The sequence below is a fragment of the Cetorhinus maximus genome, chromosome 10 (assembly GCF_964194155.1).
Source record: "Cetorhinus maximus chromosome 10, sCetMax3.hap1.1, whole genome shotgun sequence".
In the NCBI taxonomy this organism is placed as follows: domain Eukaryota; kingdom Metazoa; phylum Chordata; class Chondrichthyes; order Lamniformes; family Cetorhinidae; genus Cetorhinus; species Cetorhinus maximus.
The window spans coordinates 4,263,797-4,284,407 of NC_135888.1; the positions used below are offsets into that span (position 1 = coordinate 4,263,797).

The following is a 20,611-nucleotide window of genomic DNA, read 5'->3' on the forward strand; positions in this document are numbered from 1 at the left end:
AATCTGGAACTCCCTCCCTAAGAGCACTCTGGGTGTAGCTACACCACATGGACTACAGCGGTTCAAGGTGGCAGCTCACCACCACCTTCTCAAGGGAAACTAGGAATGGGCAATAATGCTGGCCCAGCCATGAAGCTCACATCCCATGAATGAATAAAAAAAAATCATTCAGTAACAAAGCATGTTGGTTCCATGATATATGGAAAAGTCACATTTTTACTGTGCAAGTCATTATTCGATAGGGCATTTCACCACTGTACAGCCAAAGATCATATTTATTGTATATGACAAACAAAATACAGTCATGCATATGAATAGAAATACATAGAAGTTACAACATAGAAACAGGACAGACAGGCCAACCATTCCACGTCAGCTTTTACCCTTCAGGTGAGCAAATCATCGTAACTACATTTGCCACCTTGCTTGCTACCTCTTCACCCTATTTTCTAACATCTATCTATCCAATCTAAACTAGTATGTTTGTAGTTTCTGCCTCACCTCCTAACTCTGGAAACAAGTTTTACAGCCTCCATCTCTCTTCATGATGAGGTTTTTCTTGTTCCATTTTAAATGTTTTGATTTAATCTTGTATCTATGGCCCCTCATTCTGGACCTCCAGTATTTTTTTATTGTTGAAACAGAAATCTGACTGATTCCAATACATAAAAGTACTTAACATCTACAGTTTAACAATTAATCTTTTTAAAAGGGGCTAGGTTGCTACACTTCAAAGGAATATTTTTGGTAGCTTTATGAAAACTGTACAATGAGCCAAAAGCTAACAATAAGCAATGCCACAGAGGATCTACTACTTGAAAGCAGAATGGTTTAAGAACTTCAGAAGTCTCCTGATACTTATAATAAGATTGGGCTTTAGGATGGTCCAGTTTTAGGATGGTCCAGCTTTAGGATGGTCCAGCTTTAGGATGGTCCAGCTTTAGGATGGTCCAGCTTTAGGATGGTCCAGCTTTAGGATGGTCCAGCTAATTTTAAGTCGGTTTGTTCAGTGGCGTTTACTGATATACAATGTATAACTCTTCTGTGCAATGTTCTAATGTTTGTATGTGATAATCTGCAACCAGAGGGAGTTTCTGAGTTTCATGGCTAGTCTTTTCATGAATGCAAGTAGGACATGGTTGTTGGATAACTTGACAAGTTTTATGAAGCTGATTTATGAAGTTAAAAGGCAATCTAGGTTTAATCCAAATTATTAGCTGTGCTTTGTTGCCTTTTCATAGAAATATTGGCTGTCCAATGGAGGGCAAAAAACGCATTGGACACCACCTATAAAAAAACGAGTTGCTGCAGTTGATGTAAGTATTGAAGCCTAGCATGGTATTAAATTCGAATTAATAGTCTCTCAAAACTGTATCTGGTATAGCACAGTGAAATTCAAACCATTCTCTTTCCAAGGAATAGCATAATGTAAACGAAAGATCTTTTTCTCTAATATCTCGGTGGGATATTTTAAACAGGCTTATGGGGACTGCGGGTATGTATGTTTGTGTGTACACATGTGTCTAGTTTAATTGAACTGCAGACAGTCAAGACTGCACAGTTTGAATCATCAAAAGGAGCTAGGTGTAAAACAGACATTTGAAATGGAGGTGGGTAAGCTGGGATGAAGTCTCAGCAGATACGGTGTGAATGGAATTTGCATTTTTAGATAAGTTGGGAGGTTTTTTTTTGATTTTCAAAGGTACATGATAAGATGTTTACAACTGTCAAGATAAATAAGGCAAAGTTATTAAGTTTATTTTTCCCGAAAATGCTGGCATAATGACAATGTGAAAGATTTTTATATTCTGGGAAAAGTAGCTTCCAAAGGTTGAAACAATGGGGTTTACAGATCAAAAGGGAGGAAATGTATATATATATATATATATATATATATAGATGGGTGTGGTGTGGCTGTGTAAGATCTTGAAAGGTGCATTGTGTGAAACAGACTTGTGGAGAAAGCCTCTAGCCACCCTGGAGAAGTTTGCTGTACCAGTAACCAAGGTTTTGTTAAAAGCCTTTGGAGTTCCATTGTCAAATGAGAGGGAGAAAGAAGCTGTGAAATACCTCCCTTATAGCAATAGTGGGTGCTTGTGGTAATATTGCTGGATGTTTTATAGATTAAGAATCTATTCGGACTGATGCCCAAAAGGGGTGTGTAGTTGGGAGTCTAATAAGTAGAAATATTTTTGGAACTATCATTAAACTAAGTAACTGTGATCTTGTGTGTGTTTAATTGTTTCTTTTCTTTTGATAATAAATGTTTACATTTAATCTTTAAAATCTCTAAAGGTGATAGTGGGCTCATTACTTCTGACTTCAGTGCACAAACCTTTGCGTAATAAATACAAATTGCTAAATTGTTGTGATAGAGCGGTCAAGTTTCCCTTTGGAATTTGGTCAGCCTGGCAAATACCACCTGCCATATCATTTTAGCAAATATGAAGATGATCACATGGAGGTTATACTTTTAAGGATATGGAAAGAGAGGATGGAGAAAGGATAGGAAATGAAGAAAACTCCAGGCTCAATTTTAGCTGGCTTAAACTTTGTAAAAGCTAATAATCAAAAGCAAGAGAAGAAAATGTTTGTGGGTAAAGCTCACAAGGCATTTGTTAGTTAACTGAGAAATAATTCATTTTGATGGCAAATTATTATTTAATTAATAACCTTTTACTGCTAAAAAAGAAAAATCTTATATTCTGAGACTGTAACTAATAAAGTATCGATACAAGTCTCATTAAATGTATATCTAATCACTCATTTATGTTGATGAACTACTTCCTGAAGTAGTTTTACTGTTGCTGGGAAATTTTCACAACCAGCAGTAGCCAAATCATTTTGCTGATTGCATGAAGCCAGGCTTCAAGTGCTTGGATGTAAAACTGGAAACCAAGATGAATCTCGTAGTTGACTCCTCTACAGCAGTATGAGTGCCAAACACAATATCATATATAAGGAGCTGAAAATGGAAATTAAGGCTCAAAGGCTTACCATTAACACACGAACATATATTTTAATTATTCACCTATATGGAAACTAGCTACCTTGAAAACACAACAGAAAAACTACAAGATGAGAATAACAAGTGTCATGAGAGTCTGCTTTATATCAAAAAGATGATTTTTGTATCTATGGCTGAATTTTAAAAAATACAAGACTAAAGCTGCATTCCAGTGACTTGAGCTTGCAGCTATTGATGGCTACACAATGTGCATCACTGTACCTTCCACATTCCAACACCATTGAGCTGGAGTCTACCTGTCTGCAAAAACCCACCAAAGACAATGGCCTTAGGGGAATGTGTCTGAACCATATCCCCTATCCCATTAGCACAGCATCCAGACACTCTTCCGGTTACTCAACTAGGTGGAGACAAACCATTAAACATAACCGCTTCAACAATGGGACCCTGGCTGAGAAAGGGATTCCCAGACATGATCTAATCAAGGTATAACCAGAATACATTGGCTATGACCTTGCTTGGATCCTTGGGCAGTTGGGGAAGATCATGTGAGAACCCACCTTTTGTCTGTTTTAAGTACCTGGTTTCTCTGCAGAACAGGACTAGCAGCTGAGACACTAAAGAAACGAGAATCTGAGTGGATTCCTTCCTTTCTCTTGCTCCGCCCAGCTTGTAAGTTTTTGAACCCTGTCTGCTAATTGCGACCAATCCAGATGCTGCAGAAAGAGCTTTCTGAAAATGTTTCAGTCCAACATTACTGACTCCTGAAGAAAAGATAAAGCATCTGTCTGCATCTTTAAATTGTTTCAACATTGGAAGCCTTAGGACCATCGAGCGAAAGCAGCAGGTCTGCCGAATTCAGCCTGAGGCCAGCCAAGTCACCAACCTCCATGAACTGTATACTCCATTAATTTTACCGGACTCTAACTTGCCTAATCTATCCTTCCCTACTCTGTAAACTATTTGTTGTGCGAGAAGTTTGAGCGTGTGTGAGAAAGTCGGAGTATTTAATTATTTTACTTAGACCAGGCTGAGTACAGTAAAAACTATCCCCTTTCCTTTGTTATCACTCAAGAAAACCTGTCCAATTGTGTCTTTCATGATCACAGCATGTGAACAGTTAAATACTCGTTGAATTGGCAAATATATTTGTTTTAACAAAAAAACACGTTGCAGTCAAATGAGGAAAGGGAAAACGGGGAAGCCAATCGACTCCTTCTTACTTGATTGTAACATAAGACTCTGCGGCATGAGCTAATACTTTTTCTGTCATGCACCATAAAGCATGGGTCATATTAGATGATTTTTGCACCCCCGCCCCTGCCAACCTCACAAGAGGGAAAAATTCTGTATTTTGTGCAACTGAGCCATTAGGTTGCCTCATGTCATCATATATCAATGCTTCTTAGAATTATAAGAAACTAGATGAAAGAATGTTGACAGGACACACTCAAAAGCACAAGTTAGAAAACAAAACATTTAAATTTAGCATAGTAAAATTTGATCTTTGTAAAGTGAACAAAGAAAGCTTTATATTTTCTCAGGCTTGAGCCATTGCCTGCATTCATCATTTTAGCTACCAATCCCACAGAGTTAAGCCCCTCACTATTTGAGTAAACCAAGTGCTAATGCCATCTAGGCTGGGACTATAACCCCGGGTCTTCCACTTTGTGATGTAGTACACCAACAACTGCCCCACTGGGCTGCTCTTAGGTTTAAAATCCACTTGGTTTCATACTATTTTCTTTGAAACTATCCCTCTGGATCAAAAGTTTGTAAATGGTGCATAGTTTCCTTGGCATTAAGGTCCATCTTAATGTCAAATTTAACTAGACCTTGGCAAATTTATTTATGAAAAGAATTATAAAAAATAATAATTAAAGGTGTTTATAGTTTTAGCAGTAAATGTCAGGACGTGCAATCATTTTTCTGGTTTCTCTGATCTGTAAAAGTCTTTTGTCTAATCCCATGAGCTGGTCCATGCTATGAAGAACATGGGTTGCTGAAAGGGTTAAGTCATGTCCATTGAAATAGAACAGTTGTTACTGTGTAATTAATTTTTTCCAATTGCAGTGCCAAATTGTAGAGCACAATGAGTGCACAATAAAGCCTATGGGGAGAATTTTTGTGAGCAATATGTACTTTCATGTCTGTAAATGTCAAATTGCTTTTATTGCAGTAAACCCAAAATGCTGTCAGCATTTTGGGCGCTTACTCAAAGCAGGACAATACTTCAAACAGATGGTAAGCTGGGTTGCAAAATAAAGGTGCTGGATGCAGCACAATAACTGGTTACACATCTAACATCTAGGTGCCACATAGAGCAATAATGTGAGCAATGTCACCTTTTAAGAAAGCACAAAAGAACTGGACTGTGTAGCAGTGTATGCCATTCTCATTTATCTGCTGTACTTTTAAAGTCAGCATTCTACATCAAAAGGGACATTTTCTTTAGTTAGACCTTTAAATAACACCCTAAATCCATTCTACCCTATATCAAACTGAAAAATCATAGGATTAAGTAAAATGTAAAAAGGCATCAGAACATCGATCATACAGGATTGGAAAGAAATTGAGATCTTTTTCTTTCTGGAACAACTTTGTTTAGATCAAAGTACACTGCTATCTTCTGTTGAATTGACACACTTTACCACCTCTGCTTTGTCCCTTTGATCTATTAATTAAGAGTACTCCAGTAGCAGGTGGCACTGATGCAGTGCAAGGCAAATTGGACACATCTCTTTCCTGCCAAGCAAAAACCATTTAGCTAGAAATACCATTCCATTATTTAAAAATGAAATAGAATTGGAGGGAAAAAAAGCAGGGCACAGGTACAAAGCAGTAAAAGTAAAGACTACAGTGGAGAATAAGATAATTAATAATTTTGTCAGAACAATAACATTAATGGATTTTAAAAGAAAAAAATCTGATTGTACAATTACGTTTCTCCAGAAAGACAATGGCTTTAAATTTTGACTGAAAAGGAGAATGAGCTGGAGTGAAATGTGAGGATGGTTAGTAAAGTACCAGGATCCTTTCATTCAATCTTGCCTCTTACTTTAGAAAAACAAAACACTTTGTGGACTAGGTAACACTGTTAAACAGACATGAAATAGAATAATAGAGAGGGGAAGCTTCAAAACAAATTGGTATATTAAATTTTGAGTTCAGTAATAAAAGTACACAGAAATGAGAGCTAGGTCATACTAACCACATCATTGGGAAGGCTTTGAAGATCATCAAATGGTGTTTCCAGTGTATTGTTGTCCACATTTAGTATCACAACATCTTCTAAGGCCATATTCCTCACTTTCTGTTGCAGAGAAAGAAAAAACAACAAAAACGTTTCATTCTTAAATGTTTTGAAAAGTATAATTTGAAGCCTAAATTCATTTACAAAAAAAGGGCTCTACATTTGGGAGTAAAGCTACTGTGAAAAATCAAATTACTCTTGTTAGCATTACTGATACATGTAAGAAATTTTGGAAAACGTTAAATTGAAAGTGCAATAGCAAGATCGTTCAGGAGACCTTCATTTTGCGATCCAAATGTTTGAAATAAATCGATCTACAGTACATAGTATATTTACTTGAACATTTGTCACAAACTATAAGCCCTAAATCTTAAATGACTTGATGTCAACAGTTCATAGACTATCAGAAAACACAATCTAGGTGATTCATCTTTTTTTAAAAAAAAACTTATTTACTTGGCATTTCTATGCATTGCTACCAGAATCAACCCACAAGCAGTTTCTTGTAAATAGTAATGGAAAAGAATTAAATAAAGCCATGCTTCTGTCAGTTGGTCAAGTTTCCAATAGCTGTGCGCTACGGTTCATTTAAAGTCCTTACGCTGATGGAAACCTATCTATGCATTATTGGTATTATGACACACTCCATGCAATCAAGAGGTCCAGAAATCCATCTTAGCAACTGCTGAACACATTGTTTATTACGTCTATAAATGTAGCGTACCAAGAATTACAGACTTAATCAGTAAGAGCTGTTTTCTCAGTGCAAACAGTGCTTTGAATTTTCTAAATGACACCAACACAGTTAAAATGCATTAACTTTTCAAACAAACTACAGGGGGCCTTATTCACCAGCCTATTAAATAGAAAGCAGTTAGTACTATTTGTCTTGATGATATGTCTTTTTAAACCCTCCTTCAAGATATGACTTAGCTACACTGTCACTTGCTATCATTTTCTCAGGGTGGCTGAATGCAATTTCAGACAATTAAAAATATACAAAAGTGTTCTCTAAATCCTTGAAATAAGATAAGACTTCAAAACCTCAAATACCACAAAAAAAACTTTATCTCTCAGGCAGTTCCTCCTCCAGCTTGAATAAGCTGAAGCAAATAATAAAACAAAATTTTCATCAATGCTGATTATTCGTAGTTTTTGAGTACTTTAAGCTTTTACCAGTACTTTGACTCTATAATGATTTAAGGGATAGTGGTGAGAATATACTTTGTTTCCTACAAGACATAAACTTGTCCTTTTTACGGACACCAATATGTCAATCTGGCTGCCAGAAGCAGGAAAAGCTGATGATATAAAATTTTATGATTTCATGCCCCAGCAGCAGACAGAACGACTTAATGAAATCCTCGTCAGATTTACGATCTGAAGTAGCTATTCAACAGAAAGATATGGTTTGGCGAGACATGTCCTTTGACCTTTAAACTCTTTGATCCTTGCACAGCGTGTGGGCTGCTAACCCCTTCTGTGCATTTTCCACTTTCCTGTTACCTAGAGTCCTCAGCAGCACTGATCCTAAACAGGTGATTTTGGGGTATATTATCATAAACAGCTGCGACAAACTGGCTGTCAAAAATCTGCAACTAGCTATTCAAACTTGAAGGATGCCCAAGAAGTTTTCCCTTTGTTAAATCCAATAAAGAGCATTTTCTATTGTGTATTTTTAAATTGAACACTTCCTGCTGACTTTAGTATACCCAGAAGTGTCATCATGGCTACTAATGTGAAACAATTAAAGAATATATATCGCACGTGCAAGAGACAGTCCTAGCTATAAACAAAGTGGGCAACTGGGATTACTAGCAATGAGAGAGGTGGAAAATAGGAAGGTCTCAAAGCATGCATCCACTCTTTTGTAATTCTATCTTGCATTTTTAACTGTAAAAATAGCCCTTTCTGCTGTTTGAGTGCATTCACTCAACATATCTCGATGGTGAAAGTTTAAACAATGACCATGATTGCATTGCTTCCGCATATTTCCACTATTGAGCGCAGGGAATGCATCTTTACAAATTAAAATTCCTATTGTCGGCTGGACGTCAATGATATCCAACTAAAAACAGTGTCTTGATTCTTCTTGTAGAGATCCTATTGGACTTTGGAATAGGATATTTAATTGACCTCGTTTTGCTCATAATTTTCCACTGCTCTCTGAAGACTGACATGATGCCATCTTGTTTTGTGTAAAGGGACTGATTTTACTAGCTGGCTTGATGGAAATCAACTATATATTCTCTCTGCCTATCTCAGGCTAAAGTTACTGCATATAGTCTTCGCTTTTGAAATACTGAATGAGAAAGGGAGAGATTGTGCCGTATTCTCAATTAATCACTCATTCATCTTCCAGGCTAACAGGCATTTGGAAGAGTACAGTATCTCCCCTATCAGCACAAACCGTACCCCTTTCCCACCACATATTATTATTTACCCATTCTCCTCTTTTTCTCTCTGAGGTGTCAGTGTTGACACAGGTCAGTCATTAATCTGAGGCCCCATTTCTCCTCTCAGGTACACATATAGCATTCAACAGCATTACAGAAGAAACAAGTGTTCTCAGAGTGTCCTGACTAACTTTTATCTCTCAATCAACAACACCCCAAATGGGACTTTGCTGTCTGGTAATTGGCTGCAGTTACAAAGTTGAGTAAACTGGCTGTGAAGCATTTATATCTTAAGGATGTTAAAGGTGTTATATAAATGTAAGCTCTTGCTTTTTCGAAGAAAGTAAATCATAAGGTGGGACGAAATAGAGAGAAAGAAAGGAAAGAACTAGCGAAGTACTTCAAAACCAATGGATTACTTTTGATGTGTAGACATTGTTGTAACACTGGCAAACACAGCAAAATTCCACAAAATGACCAACTTGTCAACTTTGGCATAGTGTAAAATAAGCTTCCTATGTTACTCTCTCCCGAAGGGCTTTGCCTGATTGGCAGAGTGCGTAGCTGATCTACAATCATCCATTTTATACCCCTGAAGTTGATCATTCCGCCTTATGTCCTGATGTCCATCTGATTCAAAGGTGAGGGCACCACCAGCCAAGCCAAACTGACACTCATTTCCTCATCAGCCTTCCATGGATGACTTAGTCCCAGTCAAGGCAGTTTATAATCCATTTTAAGTTGATCTTGTGTTTTACTGTTACAAACAATATCTAAGATCAGTACTATTACAACTTTTTGCTTTTATCTATTACAACTTTAGTTTCTCTTTATTTGTATTTTAGTTTAGATTTTTTTCTTTCATCACAGCCATGGAATTCAATTTTTTGAAAGTATTCCTTTCAATGGTAAAAATTTATTAGACTTTATAAACCTTGGCCAAATTGGCAATCCTACCTTCCTTTAAAAGAAACTGATGATTCATTGGCCCATGGGAAACAAAAGGAAACTTCAGGTTTTATTTATTTTATCAAATCAACAAGTTTTCAGTAGCATACAACTTCATTCTGAAAGTTGTGCAAGTATATAGGTAATCATATATATGAATTACAATGAACTGACAGAATCCCCAAATTCACACCTTACTATACATTTAAAATGCTCAAAAGCATTCATCCTCAAAATTAGCCACAATCTAAATATGCTGTAAAATGCTACATTGTTGTAACAAAAATATATCTCTGGTTTTAATTTTCAACAGTTTAATCAAAAACTCCTTGTATCAGTTCAGTTGGTGCTAAGCACCAATATTTCAACATTATTTTGGGACAACAGATTTCATATCACAACAGATATACTTACTGAATACTAATCCATCATATTTACCAGTTTGGAAACTATTTTCACTGTCAAAATGCACATTATCCCGTTTTCTGAATATGGAAAATTCTGCCTGATGTAACTGCCCAACATTTCAAGAAATTGGTAGCTGATTATATGTGTATTCAGTGCAGTAGGGCACCAGCATTTAATATACTTTGGCTAGGATTTTCTGGCCTTGGAGTGGTGGGTCCCACCACGGCAGATGCGGCAAGCTATTCAAAAGTCCATTTACTTCAACAGGGCCGCAAGACACAAAGGTACAAAGGCAATTCTAACACTTTTTTCTAAACATGATCGGATGTATATGTATATATATATATATATTACTGGAGATGTAGATTTATCTGTAGTAAACTTTGTTCTTTTCTTAACAAGAATTAAATCAACCTGCTGCAATTTCACTTCATTACTCAGGATATACTTTTAAGATTTCTTTTACAGCTGATGGCATCTTTAGGCTTTGATGTTGCTCCTGATTAAGAAAACGCATATAAATACAAACAAGGTGTTATAAACATGGTGTACTATATATTTAGGGTTAGAAATGCTTTTTGAAGCAAATTTAGGGGACTCTGGTGGTCCCAAAAACCCTTTTTCCAATAAAATTAGATTAGTACAGGCTGCAGTGCTGATAGTTCCATAAGCTCCAAAATGGGCGTACAATTGACCAGAATTCTACAGTTGAAGGCATTGTGAATCATGTGTATTATACCAGGAATATATTTTTGTGCACCAGTCAGAAAAGCTTTGCTGCTTTATTTACCCCTAGAAAAGGGGTCAATTCTATCATCATCTATCCAAAATCTTGCCTAAGACGTTCAAGTTGATCATTAAAGGGCTTCAAACAGTATCAAGGCAAGTTCCCCTATTGATAATATACAGATACTTGTATCTTACACTTGAATCAACAAGCAATTAACTTCTATGTCTGGTTTTCTTTGTGGATCACGGTATTTTCATCTTAGCTTGGAGAACCATGGTCACTAATGCAATAGGCTGAAAAATGTTAATGCATTCATGCCCACAACTTCCCAGAACTGGTAAATCTGATTTTCTCATGCAGAAAATTAAAGATAGTGAATGGCAGATGAGAGGGCTGTCACTGCTTGAGCAGAATATTTTCTTAGACAATGCTGGAATCTGCCCTGCAAACATGAGAACCGTGCGTGAGTCTTGTGACAGCCTTTATCCTTGTAGTGTGCAGAGGCTGAATATCTTGCACAGACATCATCCCTCATCAGTGGCATCTATTTGGTATATCAGCAGATTTAGACTCAGAAAATTTTAATTTTGCATCAAACTAATGATGCTCAACTACAATCCTGGCCCATTTGCCTTCATTTGTTAAATTTATAGATTATGTTCTTCATAAGGTGACATCCCTTCATCAATCCTTCATGGTATCCCTATTAGCAGCATAAAGTCTTAGAGACAAGAAATTCCCAGTTAAATTCCTAACCTGCACCAAACAAGATAATCGGATAAAGAATCAAGACTCCCACTTCTGATTATTATCAAGGAACTCATGCTGGATGGGTCAGGTTGGAGCTCTACAATGACATATTCCATGGTCAGTTAGCCTGCTGACACTCACCACTTGGGCTCAGAAGGCTGTGGAGCAGATTAGCAGAACACTGACAGTGGCCAGAAACCGTACCCAAGATGAATCAAGGCTCTCAAGCAAGAAACTGAGAAAACTGGCAATAACAAAGGAGGTTATGGGTTGGTGCACAAGCAAATTGGCATGTTTCCATTTGCTAGTATGGACGCTGGATAGCGCAGTGATAAAGTTAATGCTGGGTGAGTACAGAGTAAGGCCGGGAGAGTATAATTTCTAATTCTGGCCTCAGGAACAGTCTTCAGTTCATTCAAAGTAACAATTTTCAGGTCTACATGTGGGCGAACCTTGTGACAGCTGAAAGGGTAAATTTATATGGAAACAAAAATCTGGCACCAGGTTTGATATCTTGTATTGGAAGCACATATATTGCTCAATATTTCTTTAAATTTTACAGATTTATAGGGACACTTGGCACAGAAAGCATTCCACCTTTGGTTTTGGCTCTTAAGAAGGGAACAAACTTTCTTAAGGGAGCTATATTTTATTCTTTTTTGTAATTTAGTGTTGTTGAAATTAATGCAGCAATGTCTGTGCAGTGATCAAATCTTCTTGTTGGTGTGACCCAATGTGCATTTGCATTTACAACCTCAGTTATACCATTTTACCAAAGTGCTAAGTGGAAGCAAGGATCTCGGGTGCTTCCATTGCTCCAGTCACCTTAGCTTGTTTCTCTAATTCTACATCCATGTTTTAACTGGCAGAGGCCTGGGAGATGGTTTGCCACCTAACTGCCCACCTGTCAGCCTTGCTATGGGAACGCCAAATAGACAAATGAAAAAAAAAAACTTTTTTTTTTTAAAATTGGCTTTTATTTTCTCAGTTTTTAAATCTTACTGCAGGAAAACTAACACACCAATCTGGAGTAAAGTAATTTAGATGGAACTATTAACAGAATAGCTTAATTATAAAATAAACAAATCTATCTCCCTAATCTAAAAAGGTACCAGACCAATGTTATTTTACTTAGCAGCAAATGGCTGATTAAAGAGTTTCTTTTCCTGGTTAATAATAGCAAATTAAACCGTAATCTGCAGCTAAAAAGCTATTGGTGAGGCAATAACTCAGAGTTAAAATCGGGCCCATGATTTCAGATCGATGAAAATATATTTTCAAGAAAGCTGTAAAAGGTGCTCAATCTTATTAAAGTATGAACACAACATGGTTTTGAGATGCACTGTTAATTAATTCCACATGTATTTATTAAGATTTTGCAAAGCATCATTTGCTTTTATGTTCTTCAAAGGCCTACAGCATAACTCATGAAGATTGCTCTGCACAACAAGGTTTAAGCCAAATATTTTCTTCAAGTAAAATATGCTTTTAAATGCTAGCTGAAAGAAAACAAGTGCATAATACATTCATTACAATAAATCTTTTGCATTTCTCATACCAACCTTAAGTAATTACACAAGGGTGAAAAGTGCTGAAATTTCCATTGATTTAATAGATTTTAATAGATCACTGAAAGTTCATATTTTTAACCATATAGTTCACATGTATCAATTCAGAAGACTGAAATAAGCAATCACAATTTTAATAACTCCTTTTAAATGCTTGTTCTGAAAGCATCAGCTTTAAGAAAAATATTAAGAAACCTTATAACTTAAATAAGCTGACATGTAGGTTTTAATACTGAGTTTTAAAATGGTTAGAAATAATTCATAAGCCTTTAAAGAAGTAAAGGAAATGTCACCCATTTTCAATGATAAAACAAAATATACTCACCTCCATTAAACTTGAATGCACTCCTATGAGGTAGGGCATTGGAGCACTAAAAAGAGGAAAATGAATCCATATTAATCATTGCAACTATCCTCTGTGCTCATAAACAGATTGACTGTCAAATCATCTGGTTTCATTTCAGTTAGATTAGTATTCCTACAGTACTATTTTTAAAATGTGCATTTTAGATCCATACTTAGAAGGTTATCTATAGCTAATTGAAACAAGAGTGCTCATCTTTTATCCCATAAAGAAGATACATATTTTTAGAGCTACAGCTATCCTGATCAGAACATACACTTGGGCACATCTAATAAGATCATGAAGGTGCTTCATGAGGTACACAAATCGCTCAAGTATCCCATAATACAGATTATGGTTGAAGTTACTGAGGGTGAAATTCGACTTCTGCAGGACAGTGAAATGGGAGATATCGATTCAACAGTCTATTGCACACGCTGGCAATTTTGTTTAAATTTTCATTAAAGTTACAGGAGAAGAAAATTTTGCAGCTGGTAAAAGAGGCTGCCAATTCGCAATTCTCCATTTTACGCTACCATCAAAATTAAATTTTTCTTCCATGTCAAAGAATACAAAATGCCATATTTACAGCACATTTTCAAAGATCCAAACACATTACAGTCTAGTTATTGCAAATTCAGTTTTATCCATCAGAAGTCACCCTGATTCAGTGTTTTTAAAAATTTATTCTTTCATGGGCTGTGGGCGTCACTGGCTAGGCCACCATTTTTTTGCCCAACCCTAACTGACCTTGAGAAGGTGGCGGTGAGCCATTTTCTTGAACCGTTGCAGTCCATGAGGTGTAGGCACACCCACAGTGCTATAAGGGAGGGAGTTCCAGGATTTTGATCCCACAGTAGTGAACGAATGACAATATAATTCCAAGTCAGGATAGTGTGTGGCTTAGAGGGGAACTTCCAGGTGCTGGTGCTCCCATGCATCTGCTGCGTTGCCCTTCTAGGTGGTAAAGGTTGCAGGTTGGAAGGTGCTGTTGAAAGAGGTTTGATGAGTTGCTGCAGTGCATCTTGTATATGGTACAGACTGCTGCTACTGTGCATTGGTGGTGTAAAGAGTGAATGTTGACGGTGGTGGATGGGGTGCCAAATAAGCGGGCTGCTTTTTCCTGGATAGTGTCGGATTCTTGAACAGTGTTTTTGTACATATTCCACAGATAGATTTACAAAAGAACAGGAAATTGCTTAGAAACGAATATATATAAGGAATAACACAAGACTGTTATGGCACAGCTGATGGTAAATGCTGAGTTATTCAAGGGAAACTTGAAACAACTGCCATAACTTGTTTTGCAATTTGTATAAATTTCGGCATGCGTGCCTTGAATTCAGTAGTAATAACTCCACCAAGTCTTATAGGTTTTTACAAAACTAGAGAAAACATTTATTAATAAGAGAGCGGATTTTAAACACATACATAGATCTACAAATTACTACTATGATAACTTCTAAATCCCCTACTTAATCTGACTCCCAGTTACACTTTCGTTAAGGCAACAGTAAGACACACAGGTTTTAAAAGACCCAGGCAAGGTGACACACAATACCCTGAACCAGTCAAATTCAAAGTGAGTTTTCTTAACTTCAGTTCTTTGAAGACAACAGTTTAAGGCATAGATGCTGAAGGCTTTTCATACTGGTTAGATCTTGAAAATGTCTTCCCTTACACACAGCCTTCACTCCTTTATCATATTTTCCCCTTTGAATAAAAATTCCCATTGTTTCAGTACGTCTTTGGACTTTACCCTTCTGATACTAAAAATCTCTCATAGTACTAAGTTTTCGCAGAATCACAGTGCAGAAGTGGCCCTTCGGCCCATCAAGTTTGCACCGACACATGAGAAACACCTGACCTACCTACCTAATCCCATTTACCAGAACTTGGCCCATAGCCTTGAATGTTATGATGTGTCAAGTGCTCATCCAGGTACTTTTTAAAGGATGTGAGGCAACCCGCCTCCACCACCCTCCCAGGCAGTGCATTCCAGACCGTCACCACCCTCTGGGTAAAAAAGTTTTTCCTCACATCCCCCTAAACCTCCTGCCCCTCACCTTGAACTTATGCCCCCTTGTGACTGACCATTCAACTAAGGGGACAGTTGCTCCCTGTCCACCCTTTCCATGCCCCTCAATCTTGTACACCTCGATCAGGTCACCCCTCAGTCTTCTCTGCTCCAACAAAAACAACCCAAGTCTATCCAACCTCTCTTCATAACTTAAATGTTTCATCCCAGGCAACATCCTGGTGGATCTCCTCTGCACCCCCTCCAGCGCAATCACATCGTTCCTATAATGTGGTGACCAGACCTGCACACAGCACTCCAGCTGTGGCCTCACCAAGGTTCTATGTAACTCCAGCATGACCTCCCTACTTTTGTAATCTATGCCTCGTTTGATAAAGGCAAGTGTCCCATATGCCTTTTTCACCACCCCACTAACATGCCCCTCCGCCTTCAGAGATCTATGGACACACATGCCAAGGTCCCTTTGTTCCTCAGAACTTCCTAGTGCCATGCCGTTCATTGAATACTTCCTTGTCAAATTACTCCTTTCAAAGTGCATCACCTCACACTGTTCAGGGTTAAATTCTATCTGCCCATTTGACCATCCCAGTAATATTTGGGAAAAGTAAACACAGCTTCTAAACTTCACCTGGCTAGGTGACACATTTCACCCCTCCTTTGAAAACAATCTAGCTTGGTTTATTTGAAAATGCAAATGTCCTTTTGTGCCTTACATTCTAAACTTCCCCCATATTTACATCAAAGCCTTCAGACCAGCTGCCTTTAATCCAATTAAGTCACACACATACACAGATACCACTATTTTACAGTAAATTCCAATAACATTATGAGAATTATTATATCTTCCTGACGAGACAGTGAAAGTAACATGACTGCTCACAATGGGGACAACCCACACAAGTCAACAGGTTGAATGTGTTAAGCCATCAAAAGAATAAAGCACAAATTATATAAATATTTTCACACAATAAAATAGTAACATATCAAAAACCTACTTCCATATATGTGGTATTCGGAGAATTCATGCTGGGCCTCGATTGAAAATTTATCTTCAATCCTATGCTTCAAATTTAACATCTTATTCTTAATCCCCAATACAGCATGTGTCAAGGATGAAAACATTCTGAAGCTTTATTCATAAAACATTCATAAAACTTGTCTTTGAAAGTAATAAGATCAGCCAGAGCTTTTCCTGTAAAGAAACTGGCATTTCAACATGGTAGGAAATGGATCATCCAAGTTATGACTGCAAGAGTAGTGAGCGTCCTGTTTCTTCTTGTGATGATATTTTCCCCCATTTAGTCAAAAGTGGAATGCGATCTCCAATCTGGCATCGCAATGTAAAGCGGGCTTGTTGAAGAATTTCCGGAACCAACTGTCCAATGTAGTTCTATTTTATCCTGAGTTCTGCCTTCCTGTACCTTTGAATATAGCATGATTCTTGCATTGCAGATTTAAAAATATACATAAGTTTTTTTTTGACATTATAAAGCTTCACAAGCACATTACAGGTCAATGTCTTTAGGTTATAAAAATTCAGAATTCAAATGTATCCAGGAATCATTGGTTTACTACTGGAGGAGATGGTGGCATGTTGGTAATGTGGTAGACTAGTAATCCAGAGGCTAAGGTTAATGTTCTGGGGACATGGGTTAAATCCCACCTCAGCAGCTGGTGGAATTTAAATTCAATTAATAAAATCTGGAATTGAAAGTGACCATGAAAACTATCATTGATTGCTCACTAATGCCCTTTACAAAAGAACAGGGCCACCCTTACCCGGTCTGGCCCAGACCCACAAAGAATAAATGAAGAATTTTTTTAAAATTTCTGCTGTTCACTACTTGGAGCAAATTTGTAAAAGTATGTGTAAAGGACAGGTTTACCATATTATAAATAGAAAACAAGAGAACCATTTCCCCATTATTAGTTCTAATTGATCCAAAAGTATATTTAAATTACATTTCTGAAAACAAGTATTTTTCTGTCCCGTGCTGCAGGTGCGACATAGTAGTTAAATTTTGTAAATGCAGAAATACTGTCGTTTCAATGGACAACTGGGTTAATTGAAGTAAGCTATCATTTTTTGTGACTGCGCAGAAGTCGTTTCCATCTAACTTAGCACAAAAAAGATGTAAGGGAATGGCTCCAACTCCTGCCTTAGATACAACGTTCTGCCTAATGGCAGAAAACCTGCTGACATGTGGAGGATTCCTCCCACCGCCCCACTCCAGCCAACGACCCCAAATAAAACTCTGTTTAAGTTTTCCATAATTGGAATGAATCCTATTTACTTTACTTTCGACTGAACCCATTTGAGCTGAGTTTAGGCAGCTAAAACTGCATATCTTACCATGATAGAGCACTTGTAAGTTTCCCTACTTGTCCAGCTAGCAACATCCCAACCAATGGTTAGTACAGTACAGGTAGGCTGGCAAATAATCAGCAGGGACCTGAAGTACTGCAGATTCTTTTCTCATTTTCCAACCCAAGTTGAGAAAACTGTTCTCATTGAGCTGCTTTCATTATGTACTATCCTACAGGGAGTGAGTGCCAAGTAATAGGCAACAATGAGTGTTTTGGAGATTGAATTCAACAATATATTTCCTTGATTATGAATATATGTTGCTTAACTTATGCACATATTGTTAATCTTTTAGCTCTTTAAAACCTGGAATACAGGATGAAGGTGGAAAAATGGTCTCAGTTTTAGATAGGTAGGACATGTGCAATAATAGAATTTGGGAGGCAAGAAGGGTCTTGACTTCGGAGTATTGCAAGGTGGGTGGGGGTTGAAGACAAATGAGCCTGCAATTTGTAGAACATTGGCAATTTTAATAGTACAGGCTTCCCTAAAGTCATGGGCAAGCTACTTAGGGAATATCCAACCACACACACTTTGAAAAAGGTTTTCTATTTAAGGCCGGGGACAGGATTTTGAGGTGCAGGATTTGGTGGAAAAGGGGCAGTTTGGGGATTTTGGGGTCTGGAAAAGTCTGATGGGGGAGTCAGAGTGGGAAGGCCACTTTGGGAATTTGTGCAACAGGGCTGGGAAGGTCTGGCGGAAAGGAGGAGGGGACAAATGCAAATGCAGCTGGGTGGCCTGAGGTTACAGAAATGAGACAGGAGGCATGCCAAAACTATGCCAGCAATAGGTGCAATCGAGGCCTCTGATAGCACTGGGGATTAAATTTAAATAAATGCCAAATTAAATTAAAGCTGATCAAGACGTTTTAAATTAAAATACTAGAGCATAAAATAAATTTTCCTGCAAGGAATATTGTAAACTTACCAAGAAGAACAGATCTCAAAAGTACCATCTAAAAGAATAACAGTGCTATTTTTGGAACAACTGAAAAGCATGGATTACAATGAAGTATACACAATGATGACAGGACTGTGGCAAACATGACATAGAAAATGTGCGAGAACAGGAAGCGCACACTAGTTGCAAGGCTTTTAGTATACTATGGACTATATCTTTTATTTGTTAATGCATAACTGATGGGAAACAAAAACATAGAATAGCGCAGGATGAGATAAGGCTGCTTGGTCGACTGTGCTTCCACAAACATGTATCATCACCTTATGGAAGGTCACGCCACACTCACGTGATGTCTTGAAAGAAATGAAAAGGTTTAAACTCCAGGGGCAGAATTTTATGTTTGTCGGGTAGGTGGGCTCGACCCAATCGGCGGCGGGCGCGTAGCCGACCTCCGCTGGCGAAATGGGCCGCGCCGCCATTTTGCATGGGCGGGCCAGTTAAGGCCCGTCCAGCGCGTTGTAGACTCCCGTGTACAGCGGGAATTTCAAATGTGCGGCGGGCGTGTACAGACCGCTGGTTCCAATGGGGAACCGGCAGTCTGTATAAAGAAAGGCCGGGCAGCCTCCTTTAGGCTGTTCACCATGGCCAGCGACCAGTCTGCACAGCAGGCTCTAGAGGAGGGTAGGGCAGAGGAGGAGGAGGGGGGCAGGCTGCAGGGTAGGCCAGCGGGGGGCCAGTGTGCCCCTCGGTTCTCTGATGCCTGCCTTGCTGCCCTCCTCAAAGAAGTGTCAAATCGTCCAGAGGTGTTGTTTCCAGAGGATGGGAGGAGGAGGGCCCCCCACATCACTAGGTAGGTGTGGCAGGAGATGGCAGAGGTAGTAAGCTCTCAAGATGCTGTGCAGTGCACAGGAACCCAGTGCCGTAAGCGCTTCAATGATTTGTTGCGCTCTGGAAGGGTGAATACCATGTTGGCCTTGGCCATTTAACCTAGCAGGTGGCCTTAGCCTTTGAGGCCCCCCCCCCCAACAACGTCTTAGTGTCATTGGGCATTTGGCGCACGCTGGGTGGGCAAACAGATAGCGACCATGTTTACATCAGCCTTTGGGGTTCAGGAGAAGATGGGTTCTCCCCGCAGCATATGTTGGTGTTTGTGGCATTTGAGTAGTCTGGGGGCAACCTGCAGGGGAGGTGGCTAGACACACACTCAGAATGCCAACACATGTCTTATTGATGGTGATGAGATGGTAGAAGGGGAGCCTTAAGGTGTCGTGGCCAAGAGCCATCTGCTGGCCTTGGCGCCGCACCTAGTTGCGCCTCCTTGCCATGGGTGCCAAGACCCATGTGTTATTCAAAGTGATGGACGCCAATGTGTCCAAGGTGGCTGTTGGGGGAGGGGGTTGGGACCAGCCATACTATCTTCTGGGGACTGATCACCAGTAGTGTGGACAGGAGCCACTGGAGGCCTCAGATGGGCCACTGTGGTTGGGGTGCGGCGTGCGCGTGCAGAGTACATGAGCGATCAGCCCCAATAAATGCTCTTCTCTGTTCTGCAGGCAAAAACAGAGAGCAATAGCCGGGAGCATTTGCAGACTGGTGGTGGGCACGCCGTGCTGCAGCACCTCACCACATATGAGGAGCAGCCCATGGAAGCTGGGAAGAAGCCAAGCAGCCAGGTCGGCAGGTGTCGGTGAGGCTGGGGTGCAGCGGCCAGGTATTTGAGGGCCACAGTCCCAAACACTCTGTCTCCCCACCATCCAAAGCACTGATGGTTGCTGCAATCGTTAATGCAGCAACACTGCTCATTCACAGACTGATACAGTCAGATGTGTGGGTCATACACAAAGGTCCCTCGGCCCCTTGAGGATGCACGTCTCCACCACCTTCCAAAGTTGCTTTATTCCATTTCTGACCACTATCCCCATGGCCTAACATGCCATGGCATTG

General features: G+C 39.0%; 1 protein-coding gene across 12 annotated transcripts in view; it reads right to left on the reverse strand.

Moving 5' to 3' along the window:
* Positions 1 to 20,611, reverse strand: part of LOC144685412 (DENN domain-containing protein 1A-like) — a 604,549-nt gene that overhangs the window by 193,323 nt on the left and 390,615 nt on the right. For all 12 annotated transcript variants that reach the window (XM_078549861.1, XM_078549856.1, XM_078549859.1 and 9 more), the window contains 2 exons: positions 13,347 to 13,392; positions 6,180 to 6,281 (listed from right to left, as the gene is read on the reverse strand). In XM_078549861.1, coding sequence (XP_078405987.1) covers positions 6,180 to 6,281; positions 13,347 to 13,392 — 148 coding nt within the window. The remainder of the gene's footprint in view (positions 1 to 6,179; positions 6,282 to 13,346; positions 13,393 to 20,611) is intronic.